A 20,179-nucleotide genomic window follows, 5' to 3' on the forward strand; every position below is an offset into this window, starting at 1 on the left:
TTCTTGTGTAGCTGCGCCTTATCTTCTTGCATTAGGCTATAATTTATCATAATATTTAGCGCACAGGCTCCCTTCAAATATCCCAGCTTTCATGTGTAATTTAGCTAATATCCTGCTGCGGCTCTGATTACACTGTTTAAGTTCAGGGGTCCGTCCCACTGGAGCTCTCAGCTGAGAAGGAAGTGCGGCATGCTGCGTCGAGCCCGGTTGGGGTCGAATCCGTGACTAACTGTTGGACATTTTTTACACTGCACGATTGTGACAAGTGGAAGTCCATTGGGGACAAATTTTAGCCGCTTAGTAGTTAGGATCTAAAAGTCAACACTGATATATGGTTGTGCTTTGTGATATCCAATGTAATGCAAAGAACGACATTCAGTGAATAGAACGCCCCCCCCCCCCCAAAAAAAAGAAAACAGGCAATCTCACAATCTCAATCACAACCAGTGAATAGCAAAAACTATTGCGTAATAGCCATCCAATTAAATGCATTCAGGGGAAAAAAACAAATGTCTTAAACCTGAAAAATTCTTCACAAAATACGAATAAATATTCAACATTTTCTTGATGTGAAACAGTGTAGTGGGAACTAATAAAAAATACATTAAAAATAAAATGAAATATTAAAACACATTTTAAAGGACAACCGACGTCTCCGGATAAGTTGTGTCCATAATTTGTAAAATGGCTTCAAATGACTTTTACTGAGCGTATTTTACAAAGATTCCACCGCATATAGCTTTATTTTACGTTTTAAGACTCACGCTGAATATTCAGGAAGTCTTGTTTTTGAGTTGGTGACGAGTCCGTACGTGACGTCACTAAAGGAACGCCCCTGACCGAAAAAAAAGACACATTGTAGCAGTCCTTCCATCACGTCAATGTATTTTGCTGTACTTGTTTGGTCTCAAAACCTCGTGTTGCACCAAAAAGCCGCCAGAAGAGGGCGACCAAGCTCCACGGAAGGAATTTATCAGCCTGTGGAAACAGGCTGATTAATTCCTCACAGGAGGTTGGACACCATTTTCCGCCCCTTTTTGGGTGATACATTTCCCCCCAATGTTGCCTCAAAATGGCACGGAATAAATTCTTTAATCAATATCAAACATGTATGCTTTCCTCTTCAGAACTATTTGAATCATATTCATAACTGGATGTTTAACAAGAAAGCATATTCTCCGAATCTGAAGCCATTGTTTTGATTCTCCAGCAAGGCAAGACGTCTTGGGGTGACACCACGACCAAGGGGGCGGGACTTTCCGAAAATGCCCAATTCGCAGCTCAATTTTTTGCAGATTTTGGACACTTTAAGTCATTTTTATTGGTGTTTTGCATTTGACTAAAAATATCATACTGCGTGTTTTGGGTATTTTAGATGCTATGAAACGTTTTTCTGATGTAAGTTAGGAAACAAAAAAGTGACGTCGGTTGTCCTTTCACTCACATGCTGCAGCAAAATATATAAAATCAGCATTCACAATATTCTCTCGTCTCAGTAGTATTGATTATGAGACCTTCTCACCTCTTCTTACTGCTTCTAATTACATTGAATTTCCATCGACTTGAGCTCTAAAACCAAAGCTGTCAGGTGGAAGTGCGAACGAGCCTTCCACGGTCTCACCATCTTTTTTTTAAATCAAACTACTAAAGACCAAAGACCCAATTTGACGAGGAATGAAAGTGATCGTGTTTGCGTGGCTATCAAAGAGAGCGTGACAAGGAGGAAGGTTGCGTGGACAAACTGCATCATGTCCACATGTGTAGACACGAGGTCATCTGGTCTTTGTGTGCATGTGCTAATGTGAAACACATCCGAAGTCCGAGTGTTGATAGGAGTCTTTGAGTGACCCGGATTGTTGAAAAAAACAAAACAAAAAAAAGGGACATTGCGGGTTGAAACGCGAACAGATAAATGAAAATCACAATTTCTATTGACATCTAGTTGCTCATGTTGACAGACAACGTGACAAGGGCGCCAAACGAAAAATCTTTTTTGCATATTCATCAAGCGTGGGGCGACGCTATTTATAGCAAGTCAGCACATGAAAGTCATTTTCACCGCTGAGTCAGCAGCTGAAATTCATTGTCGGCAGTTTGATTTCTGTGCAAACCAAGTGACCATCTGGCCCCTACGTGATTTCCATAGTCTCCAGATTGCCGCTCAAGGAGAGGCCGAAATTGTCACGTCATGTAACGTACGTAATGTCAGGTCATGATGTTTGATGGATAAACACTGAGCATGAATAAACCCGTGTTTTTTGTTGTTGTTTTTCCTCAAAAATATTATTTTGAAATTATGAGTGGAAAAAAGTGACCCCCCTTGTAAACATTGTTACACATTATGCTGATGACTGGCTTTGCTGGCTGTGTCAACGAGACAGATGAAACATCTGAGAAGAAAAACTGGCTCCAACATCATCTTCAACACAAAAAAAAATAATAATTTTTGACCCTTTGCAGCCACCTTACATCTCACCTGCTATTAACTCATTCACTGCCAGACGATGGTGGAAAAATGTGTGCACTCCAGTGCAAGGGTTTTTGTCATTTTCACTCAAATTGCAGGACCCGAAGAATATTTAGTTGTAGGACTACATAAACATTCAAGAAACTTTAGACACTCTCTCTATATATATAGAGAGAGAGGATATATGCGGCGGAATCGTTATAAAATACGCTCAGTAGAAGTCATTTGAAGCCATTTTACAAATTATGGACACAACTTGTCCGGAGACGTCGGTTGTCCTTTAAGGGTGTTAAAATTTTGAGATTCCGTTGTAGTGAGGTCCTCGGTGACCTCATCGCTGACTGCAGACGCAAAAACATGATCTCCATGCTCCAAACCTTCCCATGTTTTGATTGATGCCATGATTCACATAAACCCAATTCTACAGCCTCAAAGAGAAAAGATCTTACAGATGATTCGCTCTCTTTTTTTTTAAATATATGATCATCTTTTATCTGGATATCTTGCTGTCAGGGCCAATAAAAGGCCTTTGTCGGCAAACCCAGACCCCAACTCCACGTGAGCAATATCTGTAATCTCACACTTCAAATACGAGTTAAGGGAAGCAGCGTCCACTTAGGGATCTGCGGGCTCCGACGCTGTCACGCACGCACAAACGCACCCCTGGGGCTCAAACGTACAGTCAAACGGCATCTTGTGCGCGAGCTGCAGAGGAATGCGGCGTTTCGACAACAGAGCCATTGCATTAGAAACGTCAACAGAACTCGTCGGCCCCGCTTCAAAGAAGTTGGCCTTCACGTCGAATCAATCCTGACTTCCATTAGATTAGGTGATTTTACCAAAGTTACATAGCGCTAACATTTCTTCATGGCTTTTCCAATCCCTTGTTCTGGTTCTGGTTCCTCCTTGTGAAGCCACATCAAGCGCACCCTGTCATGGCAGATCCCTTTTGTGCTGGCTTGGGAATGGCAAATATGTGTCTCCCTAAAATGTTTCAGATGCAAACTTGGTCCCAGAGGCAAAGCGAGCTGAGGCGACAACGACAGAAAGGGTAAAAACATCAGCATATCGCGACGGTTAAGTAAAATATGACGGGTGTTCCGCACCGGGATATCAGAAATGGCAAAAGTATGAGCGGATTCAAATAGTTCTGAAGAGGAAAGCATACATGTTTGCAATCGATTAGAGAATTTATTCCGTGCCATTTTGAGGCAATGCGAGGGGGAAATGTCGCACTAAAAAAGAGGCAGAAAATGGCGAGAAAGCTCCGTGTAAGGAATTAATCAGCCCGTTTCCACAGGCTGGTTAATTCTTTACACGGAGCTTTGACGCGCTTTTCTACCTCTTTTTGGTGCAACAAGAAGTTTTCAGACCAAACAAGTACAACAAAATGCATTGACGTGATGAAAGGACTGCTACAATGTGTCCTTTTTCCGGTCAGGGGCGTTCCTTCAGTGACGTAACGTGAGGACTCGTCACCAACTCAAAAACAAGACTTCCGGAATATTCAGCGCGAGTCTTAAAATGTAAAATATAGCTATATGCGGTGGAAATGTTGTAAAATACGCTCAGTAGAAGTCATTTGAAGCCATTTTACAAATTATGGACACAACTTGTCCGGAGACGTCGGTTGTCCTTTAAATATCTGTCGGTTGTTTGTCTGATTCAGCAGAAGTTGCTTGGAAATCATCCGAGGACCACCATCGGAAAATGCCAAAGCAGTTTCTTGATGTCAAAAAGGCCATCTGGTCCTCAGACTAGTTCAAGATGGGAAGTTTGTCATTTCTCTCTTTCTCTTCTTCTTCTTCTCTTTCAAACAAATGCTTTTGAATGGTCATATATCACCATTGAAGCTTTCACACTTTACATCCACTTGGGAATCTCAGTCAATGTTTGTGAAGGACTGCTGGAGCAAATTGTGGGGCCTTTTTTTTTGGATTCACCGATATGTTTCAATCATCTAATGCAACACCGTGAAGCTGTTTTCGGAATATTGCAAAAACGTTGCGGGGCATATGAAAAGGAGTATGTATTTTGGATTCTTACTTTTAGAATTGCGTGGACTGGGAAGTTTTGTTGAAATTATTGCATTTTATTTCATCAAGTGACTACATGACAAGATCATTTGGATCTAGAATATTTTTTTTATTACCTAGACTATACATACATACTTAAAAAAAATACAAAAGTCTAAATCTAAATGATTCTATAGTGTGCAGCCACTTGATACAAGTAAAATTGAGTAGGTTTGGCGGGCCGGTACAGATGCTTTTGTTGCTGTTTATGGCCCACAGGCAGTTGATTGCCAACCCCTTTATTGAGCACATAATGATGTACATCAAAGCAAGTAATTTTCAACAGAACATGTTCAGAATTTTCCACAGAACATGTTCACTTATAAAACAAGCATGAAAAGCAATATTGCATTTGGTATAAATAATGTATTTATACCAATATGAGGATAATTACGGGTGCGTTTTTTTTTAAATCCAGAAGAACATTCCATATGCTGTAAGTACAAATATCTATAATTTTTTTAATAATCCCATTAAATAATATCGATGTATTGCCATGTTGCTCGTTCCGAAGAGATTTCAGGATCAGGACATGTGCAGCATTGATATTTAAAAAAGTATTTTAATCATAGTCAATAATAATAATAATAATAATAATAATAATAATAATAATAATAATAATAATAATAATTGGATTGGATTTTGCTTTATTAGTCTCGCAGTGGATAAATCTACATTTCATATAATAATAATAATAATAATAATAATAATAATAATAAAGTCAACATTTTTCATGTCGGCCAAAGTAAAATCAGCCTGAATGATCTTCATTATACTGGATCGAAAAAGGTGGATGGCTTACAGCCAATGAGCCAAATACAACTTTTTAAAAACAAATGCAACCTCAGATGAAATGTTATAAAAGTCCACCGGTGCTCATACTATAGATATTAAAATCATATGCTGTATATAATTTCATGCGATCAATGTATAATGGTCTTCGGAGGACCTCTGCTGCTTATGTACATATATTCACCTGTTGTGAAAAAAAGCTGTCGCTTTTTACCCTTTCGTTGTCCAGTTTATTTAGGATTTTTAAAAGGGTAAACGATACAAACACAGTCTCACCGCACTCTGCCAGACTGCATTCAAGATTTTGAGACTACTTCCTTCCTTGATTTGGGGAGAAAGGGGTCCCATAATTGAATAAAACGAGTCCCCTCCCCTCTTTACATACCATGTACACACACATATACACACACACACACACACACTTTACGGGCTAGCATATAAAGTTAATAGGCCGCATTTGGTTCCCCCCCACCCCACCAGCCCCACCACCACGCGTCGGCTGCCCCACTCAGTGGAAATTGAGACGGGTAGTTTTTCAGTTTCCGAATGTTGAAGTTTATAACACTCAGCTAAAAATGTTCCCATGGTGATATGACCACAACATTGCAATTACTAAGACGCGGGCGGAGTGCGGCAGCTTACAAACAAACGAGCTGAATGCAATTAGAACCAAAATATTGTGAGGAGTGTTTATCGCCAGCAAAGAATGAGCATGCATATTTTCATGTGAATACAAACGTCGTGCCACTTTGCAAAGACATCTTTTCCCATATTGATTAAAAAGTACTGACGACCAAATAAAACAACGTGAGGTACAAAATCAAAATCTGGATGGCATAATTGGCTGACTTCAAAGCTCAACTTTTCATTTATTGTCGCCTTGGCGTGGCTGTGGGGGTGTTTTTCTTTTGAAAGATTTCTCGGGCGAGCTGCTTGATTGGCGCAAATCTCGCTGCTAATACCCAAAAGTGACCTTTGCTTATGGCAGACTCATCTAACCCTTCCTTAGTAAAACAAGTTTAATTCCTAAGCAAAACTACACAGCCATGAAATATTTTATAGGAACCGAAACTGTAAAATAGTGCCTCTGAGGAAAAAAATGGGAAGTGTTTAACTGTGTGTGTGTGTTTCAGAGCTCACACAGTGGTTGTTTTTTTAAAAGCACTTTATTGATGTGTCTCTTCTGAGAAGAACCTCATGTGCATACACAGCAGTAACTTCTCACACAGGTGAAAAGATGGCAAAAATAATTTGGCTGAGCAACAATCTGAAAAATGTTACAATATCAACATATACAACATCAGGAGGGTATGAAATCAACTCTTTTTTTTAAAAAGCACTTATATGAAACAGAAGTCATTTGTCCAACCTTTTTTTCCAGTCGCATAATTAAATATAATTGTGAAAAGTGCAAAGAAAATACCCTGTCATACCTGATTTATCATCTGATTATAAAACAACACACACAAATCTTTAACAAGAATATGCATTAGCAATTTGGGATATCAAGTCTTGTTGAAGTGGTGTCTCACCCTGGTGGTAATAACAAGCAATTGCAATTGCACTAAGTGCATATACAGTAAAGTCTCATTATATCGATATTCAAGGGAGTCCGAAAAAATATCGATATAACCGGGACTATCGATATAACCGACCCTGTTTGCATGTAATTTTCTCCGTGCGTGCATAGAAATAGTATCGATATAACCGGCATATCCGATATCGATATAACGAGACTTTACTGTAGTATGAAACACTGACCTGCATTTTGTGCAAATTCTAATTCTTTGCTCTTCCACATTTTAATTCATTTATTCCCAAACGCCTATTCTCTTCTCTCGCTCGGCTTTACAGATTTCCGTATATATTTTTATAGAAAAATATATTACATATATTACATATAGAGCACACAGCAAATTAATGAATAACTCGTTTTCAAATCTGAAGTCAAGAATAATGACTTTTATTGTGGTTGACATCCAAAAATATGAAATTTTGGCTCAGATTTTAGCAATCATCATGGAATTTAACAAGTTTGATTTGCGTTCGCGGGCCGAAAAAAATGATGTGGCGGGCCGGATTTGGCCCGCGGGCCTTGACTTTGACACCTGTGCACTAAAGGAAAAAGGTGAGGCAAGTGAAAGTTCATCTAAACACTGAAGTGTTACCTGAAAAAGAGTCATCCATCACATTGTCCCCTCCAGCAAAAGGAGATACAAGCGGGTCCCTTTAAGTTCTCGAGTAACGTTATCATCGGGCTTCAGAAGTCACTGAGGATAGCGATGTCGGTGAATTCCTTGCGGTAGCGGTGGGCCGACAGAGCGAGCAGGAAGGACCACTTGAGGCTCATGAAGCTCCAAACACAAGATAGGTAGAGACTACGAGGGTCAGTCAAGGCTACGGGTGAGAGAAAGATTACATAGTGAAGGGTATGTGAGGACTCCGTGATGAGAAGAAAGGAGCGCTCGCGGCTTGGAATTGAAGCGGATTTATGTGGGACAGGAGATGTGAGACAGTCTATTTTTTGTCAATGGATGCTGCAGCTTCGTGTTTGCTTTCAAAATTTAGCTTGTAGCAGACGTGCACATTTCACCATGATGTCCTTGATCCACTGGTGAAAAGGACACTTTGATCCTCTCGTCTTTCATCTAGAACTGCTTTATGCTACAAAGAGGGTGCAGAAAGTGTCATATTATTTGTGATATCGTTTTTTTGTTCTTTTGACTTCAAGATGGCGCCGCAAAAGTGGCTGCCTTTCCAGCAGCTCCTGTATTTTGTTTTTCTACTTCTTTCTTTCCTCTTCTTTTCATAACTCTGCTGCTGTGAAATGTAAATTTCTCCACTGCGAGACTATAATAAAGGCTAATTCAATCTCATCTAAAACCATGGCACATTTCACACATACGCTAACATCCACCACAAAGACACCGATCGGTAACTCACACTCTCCGTTGTGGATGGCAATCGACAGGAAGGTGATGAAAGCAACAACGGCGAGCAGAGAGAAGAATACGCCGACGAAAAAGATCAACTTGAGACCCTTCAGCCAAGTGCGCCAGCGGTCCTGCAGGTACATGATGTGGGTCAGTAGGGTCCATAGTGCCAGCGCACCTAATGAGCAGAAGAAAAATATTACAATTCCCTTCGGGGGCTCACATTGAAACACAATCACATTCGCAAATAGAAAATGAAAAAAAAAAAAAACACAAGCAGCTTGGAGCAGAAACTCACGCTAAACTAATGCCTTGCTAAACGGCCAAGTAGAGCAGGAGTCACTGCTACTGATGTCAGCCCAAAACGATGAAATCGTTATTGGAATTTTGCCGTTATTAGATTTGATTAATTGATTAGTTCTGTGTTTTTTTTTAATGTGCTCTTTTCTTGACATCCCTTGTACACTATCATATGAAAAAAAAATGAAAGTGTGCCTCTGCTTTCCTCCCAATGTGGCTACTGAGTGAAGTTTTACGCTTCGTGTTATGTGTTGCTGCCATCTTGTGCCATTTATGCGCAAATGCAAAAAAAACTTTTAGGGACGCAATGTAAATTATTTATAATAATAATAATAATAATAATAATAATAATAATAATAATAATAATAATAATAATAATAATAATAACAATACATTTCCTCATTATTCATGGCCCTTGTTCACTAGTCACTATTTTGAAAAATGGTTTAAAGTAGCGTCAAGAGAACACACTACCCTGGTGACCCTGACCCTTTTTTGTGTACAATATTTTGCATTAGACTTTGCCACAAATGCTTCAAAACAGAATTCATTAGCAATCAGCAATATATACTCAGTTAACAGTGTATGCGAGTTGCTTGCAAGGAACACATTTCAAGCTTTGTGTTTATGTAGGTGTATTTAAATTGCCAACGGCCACATTGTGTTTTCCAATGACCACATTGTGTTTTGCTAATGTTGAATAATAACTGACTGCCAGCACAGGGAAGTTCCTATGATGGGATGATATCAACAATGCTGTATAAATTATGGAAAGGTGAAAAGAAAAAAAAAAGGCAGGCACGGTTGTTTACGCCAAGAGTTCATGTACAACTGCGAGACTGATTTAAAATGTATCCTCGTGATCACACCATGACTCAACAAGTTTCCACAAGCTGAGTCAGTTAAGCACAGTTCTTTTTTTCCCACTTTAGTCACTGTGAGGCTTTGCCAAAACAAAGGCTCGCGGTTTTGTCTTGGTTGAGAGGGTTAAAAGGTAAATCAATGATCCACAAAAGTGAAGTGGATCATAACACAGTCAAGCTTCATGCAAAACATGGAGGGAGCGGCATATTCATTCAAGCAATTACAAATCTAATCTAAAAGCTCAAAGGTCACATACACTGGTCTACTTGCACAAAGCCAAATGACTTCAAGGTGCTTGTGTGCGCCGGGACGAGTACTAGTTTTGATTTCAAATGGCTTTTGAAAAAAGAAAGGAGTCATGACATCATCTGTGCTGCATGTCATTTACATTAGCATATTTGACAATAAAGCTGACTTCGTTTGATAAACACTAACAAATAAGTGAAAATGAAAACAAAATCGGAATATCTGCTTCTCTCAATGAATGACTAAAAATTAGTGGAAAGTATGAGGCAGACACAAACGAGTCAAAAACAACGTAAGAAGAAAGCTATCATTTTTTTATTTGGGGGGTGCCCCCACCTGACACCCCAAATGAATTTCAATGAACGTTACATGACGATTACATACAAACTTTCGCTCAAGAATGAGGGAAAATACATTCATTATAAATATCAGAATTCTTGAAAAAAAAGATTATGCTTCCATCATAAATATTGAACACATTAATGAATGTCATATTTACATTTGTTATACCAAATTAGAATGACTAAATTAAAACACGTCTTTCCATGTTAGAATGTCTTGCTTATATTAAACCAAACAATTAAATTAAGAGCCTGAACACACAAAAAAAACTTTATGAATCGATATTATGTGACACATCTGATTTTCGAGTGAGCACTGTTGCATTCTACTTTTTAAAAAAAGACGTCTTCTGAGATTAAAAAAAAACACTTTGACAGAGATGACTCTGCAACGGTTCGCCGTTGCACTTGTTCTTTACCTGACAGTCCTCCCATGGCTGCTGTCCACGGCTGTCGGTACACGACGTTCCACACAAAAAAAGCAGACGTCCCGAAAAGCACACCGAACGAAGCATAGCCGATACTCAAGTACGTTTTGTTTACGGCCATGTTGACAACAACGTGTGAAGAGATTTGGTTTTTTTTTTAAATAGGAAGGAAGACTAAAAAGGAGGCTAATGAGTGGATGACGAAAACGGAGGGACTGTTTCTGCGCTGTCACAGACGAGAAGCCTCCACCTCCATGGCGGAGCGTTTACAATTGGGTGTTTATCTTGTGACGAAGGTCAAATCGAACGTGGCCGCTAAACGTCGGCAGTTTTGAACTGATATTCGAGCCCAGCGACCTCTTGGGGAGTGAAAGCAAACGCCGTTTCTGCGAGAAACATTTCAATTCATCAAACACAAAGTACAACATCGTTCAATCTAACTTAAACTGAAACAGTGGTGGGCGGTCAGGGCCTGCAAGGCCTTCTCTGCTGCCTTAAAATATCTGAATCACAGACTAAATGAATTATATTAAGTCAAATTGTCTTTTAGCATTTAGCTTGTCGTAGAAGTGCAGATTCAACCATGACGTCCCTAATCCACTGGTGAAAATGATGCTTTGTTCCTCTCATCGTGAGAAGAAGTGTGATTGCCAATTTAAAGGACAACCGACGTCTCCGGACAAGTTGTGTCCATAATTTGTAAAATGGCTTCAAATTACCTCTACTGAGCGTATTTTACAAAGATTCCACCGCATATAGCTATATTTTACGTTTTAAGACTCGCGCTGAATATTCCGGAAGTCTTGTTTTTGAATTGGTGACAAGTCCTCACCCTACGTCACTGAAGGAACGCCCCTGACCAAAAAAGGACACATTGTAGCAGTCCTTCCATCACGTCAATGCATTTTGCTGTACTTGTTTGGTCTGAAAACGTCATGTAGGACCAAAGAGAGGCAGACGGGGGCGACAAAGCTCCATGTAAGGAATTAATCAGCCTGTGGAAACGTGCTGATTAATTCCTTACACGGCTTTGTCGCCATTTTCTGCTTTTTTTTGGTGCGACATTTCCCACCCCTGATGCCTCAAAATGACACGGAATAAATTATTTAATCGATTGCAAACATGTATGCTTTCTTCTTCAGAACTATTTGAATGATATTCATAACTGGATGCATAACAAGAAAGCATATTCTCCGAATCTGAAGCCATTGTTTTGATTCTCGATCAAGGCAAGACGTCTTGGAGTGACACCACGAACAAGGGGGCGGGATCTTCTGAAACTGGCCACTTCCGGTTTCAATTTTTTTGCAGTTTCAGCACACTTTAAGTCATTTTTATTGGTGTTTTGTATTTGACTAAAAATATCATACTGCGTGTTTTGGGTATTTTAGATGCTATAAAACGTTTTTCTGATGTCAGTTAGGAAACAAAAAAAGTGATGTCGGTTGTCCTTTAAGTGTGCATAAAAAGATCTAGGGGCGTGGGCTGTCAGAACCACAGTGTGTTTGTCCACCCCATTTATTATGGGAAAAAAACGCTATTGATGATGTTTTGAAACTGGTCTTCAAATCTTTTGTCGTCTTCTTTTCCCGCCCTGGCGGCCTCCCTGGGTCTTAGCACGCCATGGATTCCGCTTCTCTCCTTAAAATTAACAAACCAGCCTTTGCTAGCTTTGAATTCCTCGGCACTTCTCCCGGGCTCGTCCCGGGAAAGCGCATTATGCAGCTCCCTTGCCTTGTCACAAATGAGGTTCTCTGACACTGTGTCGCCCCGCAACTGTTTATGGGTAATCCACTCCAGCAGAACTTTTTCCACTTCTTCCACTTTGTCAGTTCTTCTGCTGCTGAGCGTTTTGACCCCTTTCGCCACATCCGCTGCTTTGATGGCTTCTTTTCTCTTTAATATGGTCGATACAGTCGACTTCGCCATATTGTATTGAACAGCCAGGTCCGACACGCGCGTACCTCTCTCCCATTTGGCAATAAGTTCCTTTTTCAGTGCTATGGTCGTCATCACGGTTTTCCTCTTTGGCCTGTCATCCAGGGTACTCTTCTGCGGTCACATGTGGGATAAGTATCACACACAAAAAGATCATGAACATGAAGATCAAGATCCGGTCAGACCTCTGGTGATGTTTTTCCCTCCCACGAGGGGGCATCATGTATCTTTTGTACAGCTGCCCCCACTTCAAGCGCAGATAACTCCAGACCCATATAACTTAGGAATTAACTTTTTTTGCTGATGAAAGAAGAGAGTCTTAGGTTTCTTACGCTGCATTGAATGTTTATGTAGTCCTAAAATTCAATTTTAGTCCTGCAATTTGAGTGAAAATGACAAAAACCCTGGCACTGGAGTGGACACATTTTTGCACATTCTCTGGCAGTGAATGACTTAAATTTATTAAACTTGCAAACTGGACTTCCAAAGGTCCAGTTTTTTTAAGAGCCCTCTTGGAAATGTATTTACCACTTATACAATCCCTACAGTCAAATTCATGTGTCATATTTTTAAGTTAGCAAATAATAAGCATAACAAATCCTTGTATTGCAATGTAAGTCTGTTTTTTTGTCAGACTATAACCGATGTTAAAAATATACTATCCTCGAGACTTCGGGAATGTGGGGAGGAAAGAAGTTAGACAACGTCAATTCAAGATTTATTGATAATTCTTCAACTTCCAATTACACAAGCCACCATTACGTCTGTGTAAGCTCTCAGTCGTACAGGAGTGGTCCATCGATGAAAAGGTTTCTTCAGCCGTCATCTGTACTTGTTTGAAAGTGTCGGACGTTTCGCTTCTTATCCAAGAAACTTTGTCGTTGCTGACGAAGTTTCTTGGATAAGAAGCGAAACGTCCGACACTTTCAAACAAGTACAGATGACTGCTGAAGAAACCTTTTCATCGACAAGCCACCATTTTATGATGTGATATGCAGAAAAACACATTCATCACAAAATTTGGCTGTATGTGCACCACAGATGTACTTTTGGCAGTTTCGGCATGTGGTTTGCGTCTTTGTGTCCTTCAGTGGTCCGCACACCTCGCAGCGTTTCCTCTTTCCGCTAGACATAACCTAGAATAAAAAATAAACAAGAAATTAGGATGGTTCAGGATTGTATTGATTTATTTCTGAACCCACGCCCCACCCAAACACACCACACAACTAACACAGGACTTACTTACTTTCGAAATTTGAGGCTGTGGTCATGTGAAGGTGAGTAGGTGAGACCACTCCCACCTTGCCTGAATTGTGGCTAGAGACGTTTTTTTATGGGACGTGTCCCTTTGGAGCTGTGGTGTTTCTAGCTTCTCAAGGAAAATGCTTCTTCTTTGGTTGCTTCCCTTGGTACCAGTCTAGGTTAACTTCCAGTAGATGCTGATCCGTTTTTCTTTGACAGGGATGGAAGGCCAGCAGCTTGTTCAATGTTGTCAACCTCTCTTATAGTGGTGCAGTGATGGTCCTTCCAGCTCTTTGCTTCGTTATTGGGTGGTTTGCTCATGAACCTTTATTCATCTATCCATCTATTTATCCAACTCTATTATAAGCGATTTGTTACAGCTTCAGCTGTTGCTAAAGTGCTATATAAATCAATGTTTATTGTATTTATTTAACTTTTTGTTTTGAAGTAAACGTACAGTGTTGGCTATGGACATAACTTTGGAGAATAGCTTCGGCTATTGTTAAAGCGCGATATAAATCTATGTGTATTGTATTTATGTACTTATTTATTTAGCTTTTTGTTTTGAAGTAAATGTACATTGTTGCTGTGGACAACATTTAGTAGAAATTCACAGTTTAATTCTTCAAGCTTAGTTCCTCAGATGGGGACTTTATTCATTCATCCATCCACCCATTTATTTATTTATGTATTCACATATTTATTTATGTGTTTATTTATTATGTGTTTATTATGCATTTTTTTTCAACACCAATTTGTTGGTGTTGTTCCTTGACACAAAAAAAAGACAAAAGTCATTGATGACAGCCTGGATTGCGACGCCTTCTCTTGATGTTTAGAGAGCATAAATCCACTGGTCCAACCGGTTGCCATCTTCAAACCTGTTTTGATAGCTTGATGATCAAATCAAATGTCCAATGAGCAAAAAATGGAAGCTGCTCAGAGAATTTTTGGCTCGGGAAATAATCTTCTCCATCTCAGCATCTCCACAGACTTGCAGTTTAGGCCGCTCGTGACTCATTGACACCAACCATGGATGAGGATGGCAAAGTAGGCATGCAAAATTGTTGCCTTGCTACCCCAAAAACTCACGTTTGGCAACACCCAGAGTGGTCATCAAAGTAAATCATCACACAAATTTACAGGACCGTAATCTTAGAAACAGAGAATTAAAGTTTACCTTTTTGATGAATAATTTTGGACGCTCCGGAAGTAGCGGGTCTTGGTTTGTGATTTCCCCACTTGTGCTTGGCTGAGCAAATTCTTTGGCTGTATAAAAGTCACTAAAAGTCATAGCCTGAAGTGCAGTCGTGTCTTGTTCTTTGGGATCAATTTTAGGACAATCCATTATAATGCCGCTGTCCGTTCCGCTCTCTCGTTCAAGTGCAAAGCTTTTACCGTATTCGGTTTGCTGGTCATAAGGTTCGTTGGTCAATAGCTCTGATTCTTTGGTTTGCTTGCGTCGAGGTAAATCAGGCAATGAAACAGATCTTTCAACTGCTGATTTCTTTGACAGTCCCGTTTCCTCTGATTGCCCGACTGCAGATGACACTGATACTTCTGTTTGTTCTTCTTTTGTTTTATTTACAAAAGGGTGAAATACATTAGCCCATTGCTGATTATGTTCTATTTTAGACCTTTTGGTTCTTGTTTCAGCTCCCTTCTCCTCTGGAATGTTCATTTCAGGAGGTTGCTCTTGCACAGGCATTCTAGCCAGTCTTTTGTGTTCTTTTGGAAAAAAAAGAAAGAAACATCACACTTTACACTAGGCATAAGAAGTTGAGAACATTTCCACCGCAAAATATAGACTATTTGAATGAGCTATATTGTGGAAAACACTTGTACAGCATGTCTATTGAGTACCAGCCTACCCATCGAATATGTAAATAAATAATCATGTACATCATTTGTGATCGGCCTATATTAAAAAAGGTGGTTGTGACTGAGCCAATCTGAATAGTGTTATTTGTGCAATCCAAAGACAAATACAATACGTGTACATAAAAATGCCACTACAAAGAGTTCTGTCAATGACAGCTGGGCGAAAAACAGTTTTGAGGCGTGCCTGCATTTGAGAGTCAACACTGGTGTTTTTGTTGTTGTATATTTGTTGTTACTCAATCAGAAACGAGAAATACACGTATAACCACAAAATAAACAACTTTTAATGCTGAGAATTCAATATAGCTAAAATGTCAGGCGACTTTTCAATGCAAACCATATACTTAATTTATTTGACCACATTATTTAAATGTAGAATATGAATGTTAAAATGTACAAACCGATGTTGGTTATATTCCACCGGGGGTTTATTTCGTTGTTCAATAAGGATCGCAAACATTCGTTCTCCTCTTGGTATCCTTTCACAATGAGCGCCACTTCTTGATATATCTCCATGGCCAAGCTGGTAAAACGTTCGGTTAAATGAAGCTGGAACGCATGCATTTGGCTGACAGTCGACATGTTGCAAACAACGAAATGCAATGCAACAGTGGTTTTGTCTTTGGGCATCCAAGGAGTACGAATATAATCGACAACAGAGCGAAACAAGAGACAACCCGGAAAAGAAAAATAGATGCGACCCCCATTTCCGGTCAATTTAATATTTTGTGTGTTCATTTGTTTAAAGATGTTTCCTGAGGGGAGACATCACAAAAACAACTTAAATATTTAATTGTTTTCAATACAGGACAGTTTGTACTCATAAAGACGAAATCAAACACACCTTCGCAAAAATGGTCAACTGGGGATTACGTATATCAGTTGAACAGTTAAAGGATGGATAGCTGTTCGACCCCCTGCTGGGCGAATTAAGTATTACATGTCAATGTTTTTTTTTCTTTTTCTTTTTTTTTGTTTGGTGATTGGAGCGTTATCGATATTTTTCGTCAAGCTTGGGCTCAAATTTTCAACTTCCTTCACATTTTCAAGACTACAGATACTTTTTAAATAAGGTGTTTGTTTCCAATAAAAGCAGCCACGATACACAGCACGATGGGAGCATGTACAAAACACTGACTATAGTTACACCTGCCTTTGGCCAAAGAATCTTAAATGACAACCGACGTCACTTTTTTGTTTCTTAACTGACACCAGAAAAACGTTTTATAGCATCTAAAATACCCAAAACACGCAGTATGATATTTTTATTCAAATGCAAAACACCAACAAAAACGACTCAAAGTGTCCAAAATCTGCAAAAAATTGAGCTGCAAATTGGGCATTTTCAGAAAGTCGCGCCCCCAGTTCGTGACGTCACGCCAAGCCGTCTTGCATTGCTGGAGAATCAAAACAATGGCTTCAAATTCGGAGAATATGCTTTCTTGTTACACATCCAGTTATGAATATGATTCAAATAGTTCTGAAGAGGAAAGCATACATGTTTGCAATCAATTAAATAATTTATTCCGTGCCATTTTGAGGCAACATTGAGGGGAAATGTCTCACCCAAAAAGAGGCACAAAATGGCGACCTCCTGTGGCCACCTCCGTTTCCACACGCTGATAAATTCCTTATATGGAGCTTGGACGCCCTCTTATGGTGGCTTTTGGGTGCAACATGAGGTTTTCAAACCAAACAAGTACAGCAAAATACATTGCCGTGATGGAAGGACTGCTACAATGTGTCTTTTTTCGGTCAGGGGCGTTCCTTTAGTGACGTCACGTACGGACTCGTCACTAACTCAAAAACAAGACTTCTTGAATATTCAGCGCGAGTCTTAAAACGTAAAATATAGCTATATGCGGTGGAATCTTATTAAAATATGCTCAGTAGAAGTCATTTGAAGCCATTTTACAAATTATGAACACAACTTGTCCGGAGACGTCGGTTGTCCTTTAAGGGAGAAAACCTTGGACGACAACAACGTTTTGAAATTAATCCTCAAGTCTCTCAGCGTCTTCTTTTCCAGCTCTGGCAGCCTCCCTTGGTTTTAGCACCCCGCATATTCCACTCCTCTTTTTAAATTTGCAAAACCAGCCTTTGCTAGCCTTGAATTCCTCAGCACTGCTCCCGGGGTCGTCTCGGGAAAGCGCATTATGCAGCTCCCTTGCCTTGTCACAAATGAGGGTCTCTGACACGGTGTCGCCCCGCAACTGTTTATGGGTAATCCACTCAAGCAGAAATTTTTCCACTTCTTCTACTTTGTCAGTTCTTCTGCTGCTGAGCGTTTTAACCCCTTTTGCCACATCCGCAGCTTTGATGGCTTCTTTTCTCTTCAATATAGTTGATACCGTCGATTTAGCCATATTGTACTGCACGGCCAGGTCCGAGACGCGCGTACCTCTCTCCCATTTGGCGATGAGTTCCTTTTTCAATGCTATCGTCGTCATCACGTTTTTTCTTTTTGGTTTGTGTTCCCGGATGGACTTCTGTGGTGACATTTAGAACAAGTATAACAGAAAAAGACAATATCAGAAAACAAAGTATATTTTGATAGTGTGTTCTGCATATGCATGGCTTAATGGGCCCGCGATAAGACAAGAGCGCCAGCGCAGACAACCGATGCGTATGTGGAACTGTCGCGGCTTGAAATTGAAGCGGATTTAAGTGGTACAGAAGATCTTATTGTCAACAGCTTCGTGTTTGCTTTCAACATTTAGCTTGTAGCAGACATGCACATTTCACCAATTGTGTCACATTCTTTGTTATTTAGTTTTTTGTTGTTCTTTTTGAAATCAAGATGGCGCCGCGAGTGGCTGCCTTTACATGGTCATGTATTTTGGTTTTCTACTTCTTTCTTTCCTTTACTCTTCCTTTCCTCACTTTCCTGCTGGGAAATGTAAATTTCTACACTGTGAGACTAATAAAGGCTAATCAAATCCATATGTGTCTGAACCAAACGTTTATCAACTATAAAAAAAAGTGCTAATATTGCTTGATGTACCCAAATGAAACAAATCCTTAACAGAAACAGAATGACAAATAAGTCTACCTTTTTGGATAAGGGTTTCAGAGATTCACGATATCTCAGGTCTGTGTTTGTGACCGCGTCACTACGGCACCGATGAGAAAATTCCGAAGCTGTGCCGAAGTCTCTAAAAGCAACAGCGTGGAGTGAGGTAGCGATGTCCAGCCTTTCAGTTGCTTCCTCTTTGAATTCACTTTTAAGACAGTGCGTTGTGATGCCGTTTTCCATTCTGCTTTCTCGTTCCGTTGCCAACCGTCTAGTGGAATCAACGTCTTGTTTATTGGCCAGGTGATCTGATACATCCGTTGCGTAGGACACTGATGTTTCAGTTTGCTCCTTTTTAGGTGCATTAGCCAGTAGTTCTGAGATAGTGCTGTCCTTTTCGGGTATATTGGTCGTTGGCTCCAATAGCCCAGTCTGCTCAATTTTTGGTACTTTAGAACATCGCTGTAATTCTGTCTCTAAAGGAGTGTTCGGCCCATATGCTTGTTCTCCAGGAGCCGTAGTTCGTTGAGGGAATCGACAGTCATCTATTGAGGGAGAGAAAAAGATTGGTTTTTACTCAGTGTTATCATAATAGCCAACATGGCCTTCTATGCTGGCTTAAACTCTATCAGAAGCACTACATTTAAAGGCTAAATTTCACCATTTTTTTCCATTAAATTGTTTTGATTTATTCCCAACAGTCTAGACTTTATCATGTTTCTCTTAGATCCGTATGTCATCTTCAATGGTTGGTCAGTGCAAAACTTTATACAGCCAACTTGGGCTACCAGCACAAAACGTCAGTCACTTTTTGAGGACATGAACACGTGACATCAACTTCAATAGTGTTAAATATTTCATGTTTTACCGTGTTGCTGGCTCCAATTGGATTCTGGAGTACCCCAAATTATGTTGAACAAGTAATTGTGTACGTTTGGATTAAATCGGGTAAATGCTTATTTAATGGGGCGTTAAATGCACGTCTCTTTATTTCCAGCCACCAAGCAACCAAATACATGCTCACAAAATGGTATATTTTTGTGAAAACCCTATACGCAATTGTTAATAAATAAGGTAATTTTAATATGCACCGTATAAATGTCAGTACTGCAGGTAAATTGTAATTAACGGTTATACAAACCAATCTTGGGAGAATTAATCTGCACGTTAATCATTTTGTTCAGTAAGGATCGCAGACGGTCGTTTTCCTCTTGGTATCCTTTTACAATATGCGCTACTTCTTGAAATATTTCCAAAGCGACGCTTGTGAAGCGTTCTGTTATTCTGCTCTGAAACGCGTGCAGCAGACCAGCGGCAGACATGTCGAAACCGTACAATGAAATATTGTTGTGGTAAAAACATTGAAAGCAACAAACGCCGACACAGAAAAAAAGATACACCGGAATAAGGAAGTCCTCTTGTTTCCGGTTTGTTTAACACTCAAACTGAACTTATTTATTTTATTTTGTATTGTCTGTACTATTTAATTTGATATACACTATTGTTTCCATTAAAAAACAATGTTTGAAATTTGCAAATAAAAAAACATGTATACCATCAACATATTTTTCATGAATCCGTTGAAATTGCGCCATATTGGATGTGGCAGATGAGGGCGTCCGTGAGTCACCCCGTTTGAGCCACCGCGGATTCTTCCAA

The 20,179-nt window shown here is 39.7% G+C and overlaps 2 protein-coding genes across 2 annotated transcripts; both read right to left on the reverse strand.

The window, feature by feature from the left end:
- Positions 1–6,481: 6,481 nt before the first annotated feature.
- On the reverse strand, positions 6,482–10,708 carry LOC148890008 (heme transporter hrg1-A-like). Its single transcript, XM_089010797.1, has 3 exons — positions 10,438–10,708; positions 8,278–8,445; positions 6,482–7,731 (listed from the first exon to the last, which is right to left on the reverse strand). The coding sequence occupies exons 1-3, from the start codon at positions 10,565–10,567 to the stop codon at positions 7,595–7,597; spliced, it is 435 nt and encodes a 144-aa protein (XP_088866923.1). The 5' UTR covers positions 10,568–10,708; the 3' UTR covers positions 6,482–7,594.
- Positions 10,709–11,572: 864 nt separating this feature from the next.
- Positions 11,573–19,905, reverse strand: LOC148890009 (uncharacterized). The gene is made up of 5 exons (XM_089010796.1): positions 19,662–19,905; positions 18,560–19,065; positions 15,909–17,996; positions 14,807–15,354; positions 11,573–12,498 (listed from the first exon to the last, which is right to left on the reverse strand). The coding sequence occupies exons 3-5, from the start codon at positions 16,243–16,245 to the stop codon at positions 11,968–11,970; spliced, it is 1,416 nt and encodes a 471-aa protein (XP_088866922.1). The 5' UTR covers positions 16,246–17,996; positions 18,560–19,065; positions 19,662–19,905; the 3' UTR covers positions 11,573–11,967.
- Between the last annotated feature and the right edge of the window lie 274 nt (positions 19,906–20,179).

This window comes from Hippocampus bargibanti, linkage group LG12 (assembly GCF_051943395.1).
Source record: "Hippocampus bargibanti isolate YZ-2025 linkage group LG12, ASM5194339v1, whole genome shotgun sequence".
NCBI classification, from domain to species: domain Eukaryota; kingdom Metazoa; phylum Chordata; class Actinopteri; order Syngnathiformes; family Syngnathidae; genus Hippocampus; species Hippocampus bargibanti.

Coding starts and splice junctions, on each gene's coding strand:
- LOC148890009 (XM_089010796.1), bottom strand. CDS start 16,245: ATGAACACACAAAATATTAAATTGACCGGAAATGGGGGTCGCATCTAT. Junction 15,355..15,908: donor GTGGAATATAACCAACATCG/GTTTGTACATTT, acceptor TTTTTCCAAAAG/AACACAAAAGACTGGCTAGA. Junction 12,499..14,806: donor CAAAATTATTCATCAAAAAG/GTAAACTTTAAT, acceptor ATGTGACCGCAG/AAGAGTACCCTGGATGACAG.
- LOC148890008 (XM_089010797.1), bottom strand. CDS start 10,567: ATGGCCGTAAACAAAACGTACTTGAGTATCGGCTATGCTTCGTTCGGT. Junction 8,446..10,437: donor AGCCATGGGAGGACTGTCAG/GTAAAGAACAAG, acceptor TCTGCTCATTAG/GTGCGCTGGCACTATGGACC. Junction 7,732..8,277: donor TGCCATCCACAACGGAGAGT/GTGAGTTACCGA, acceptor TCTCACCCGTAG/CCTTGACTGACCCTCGTAGT.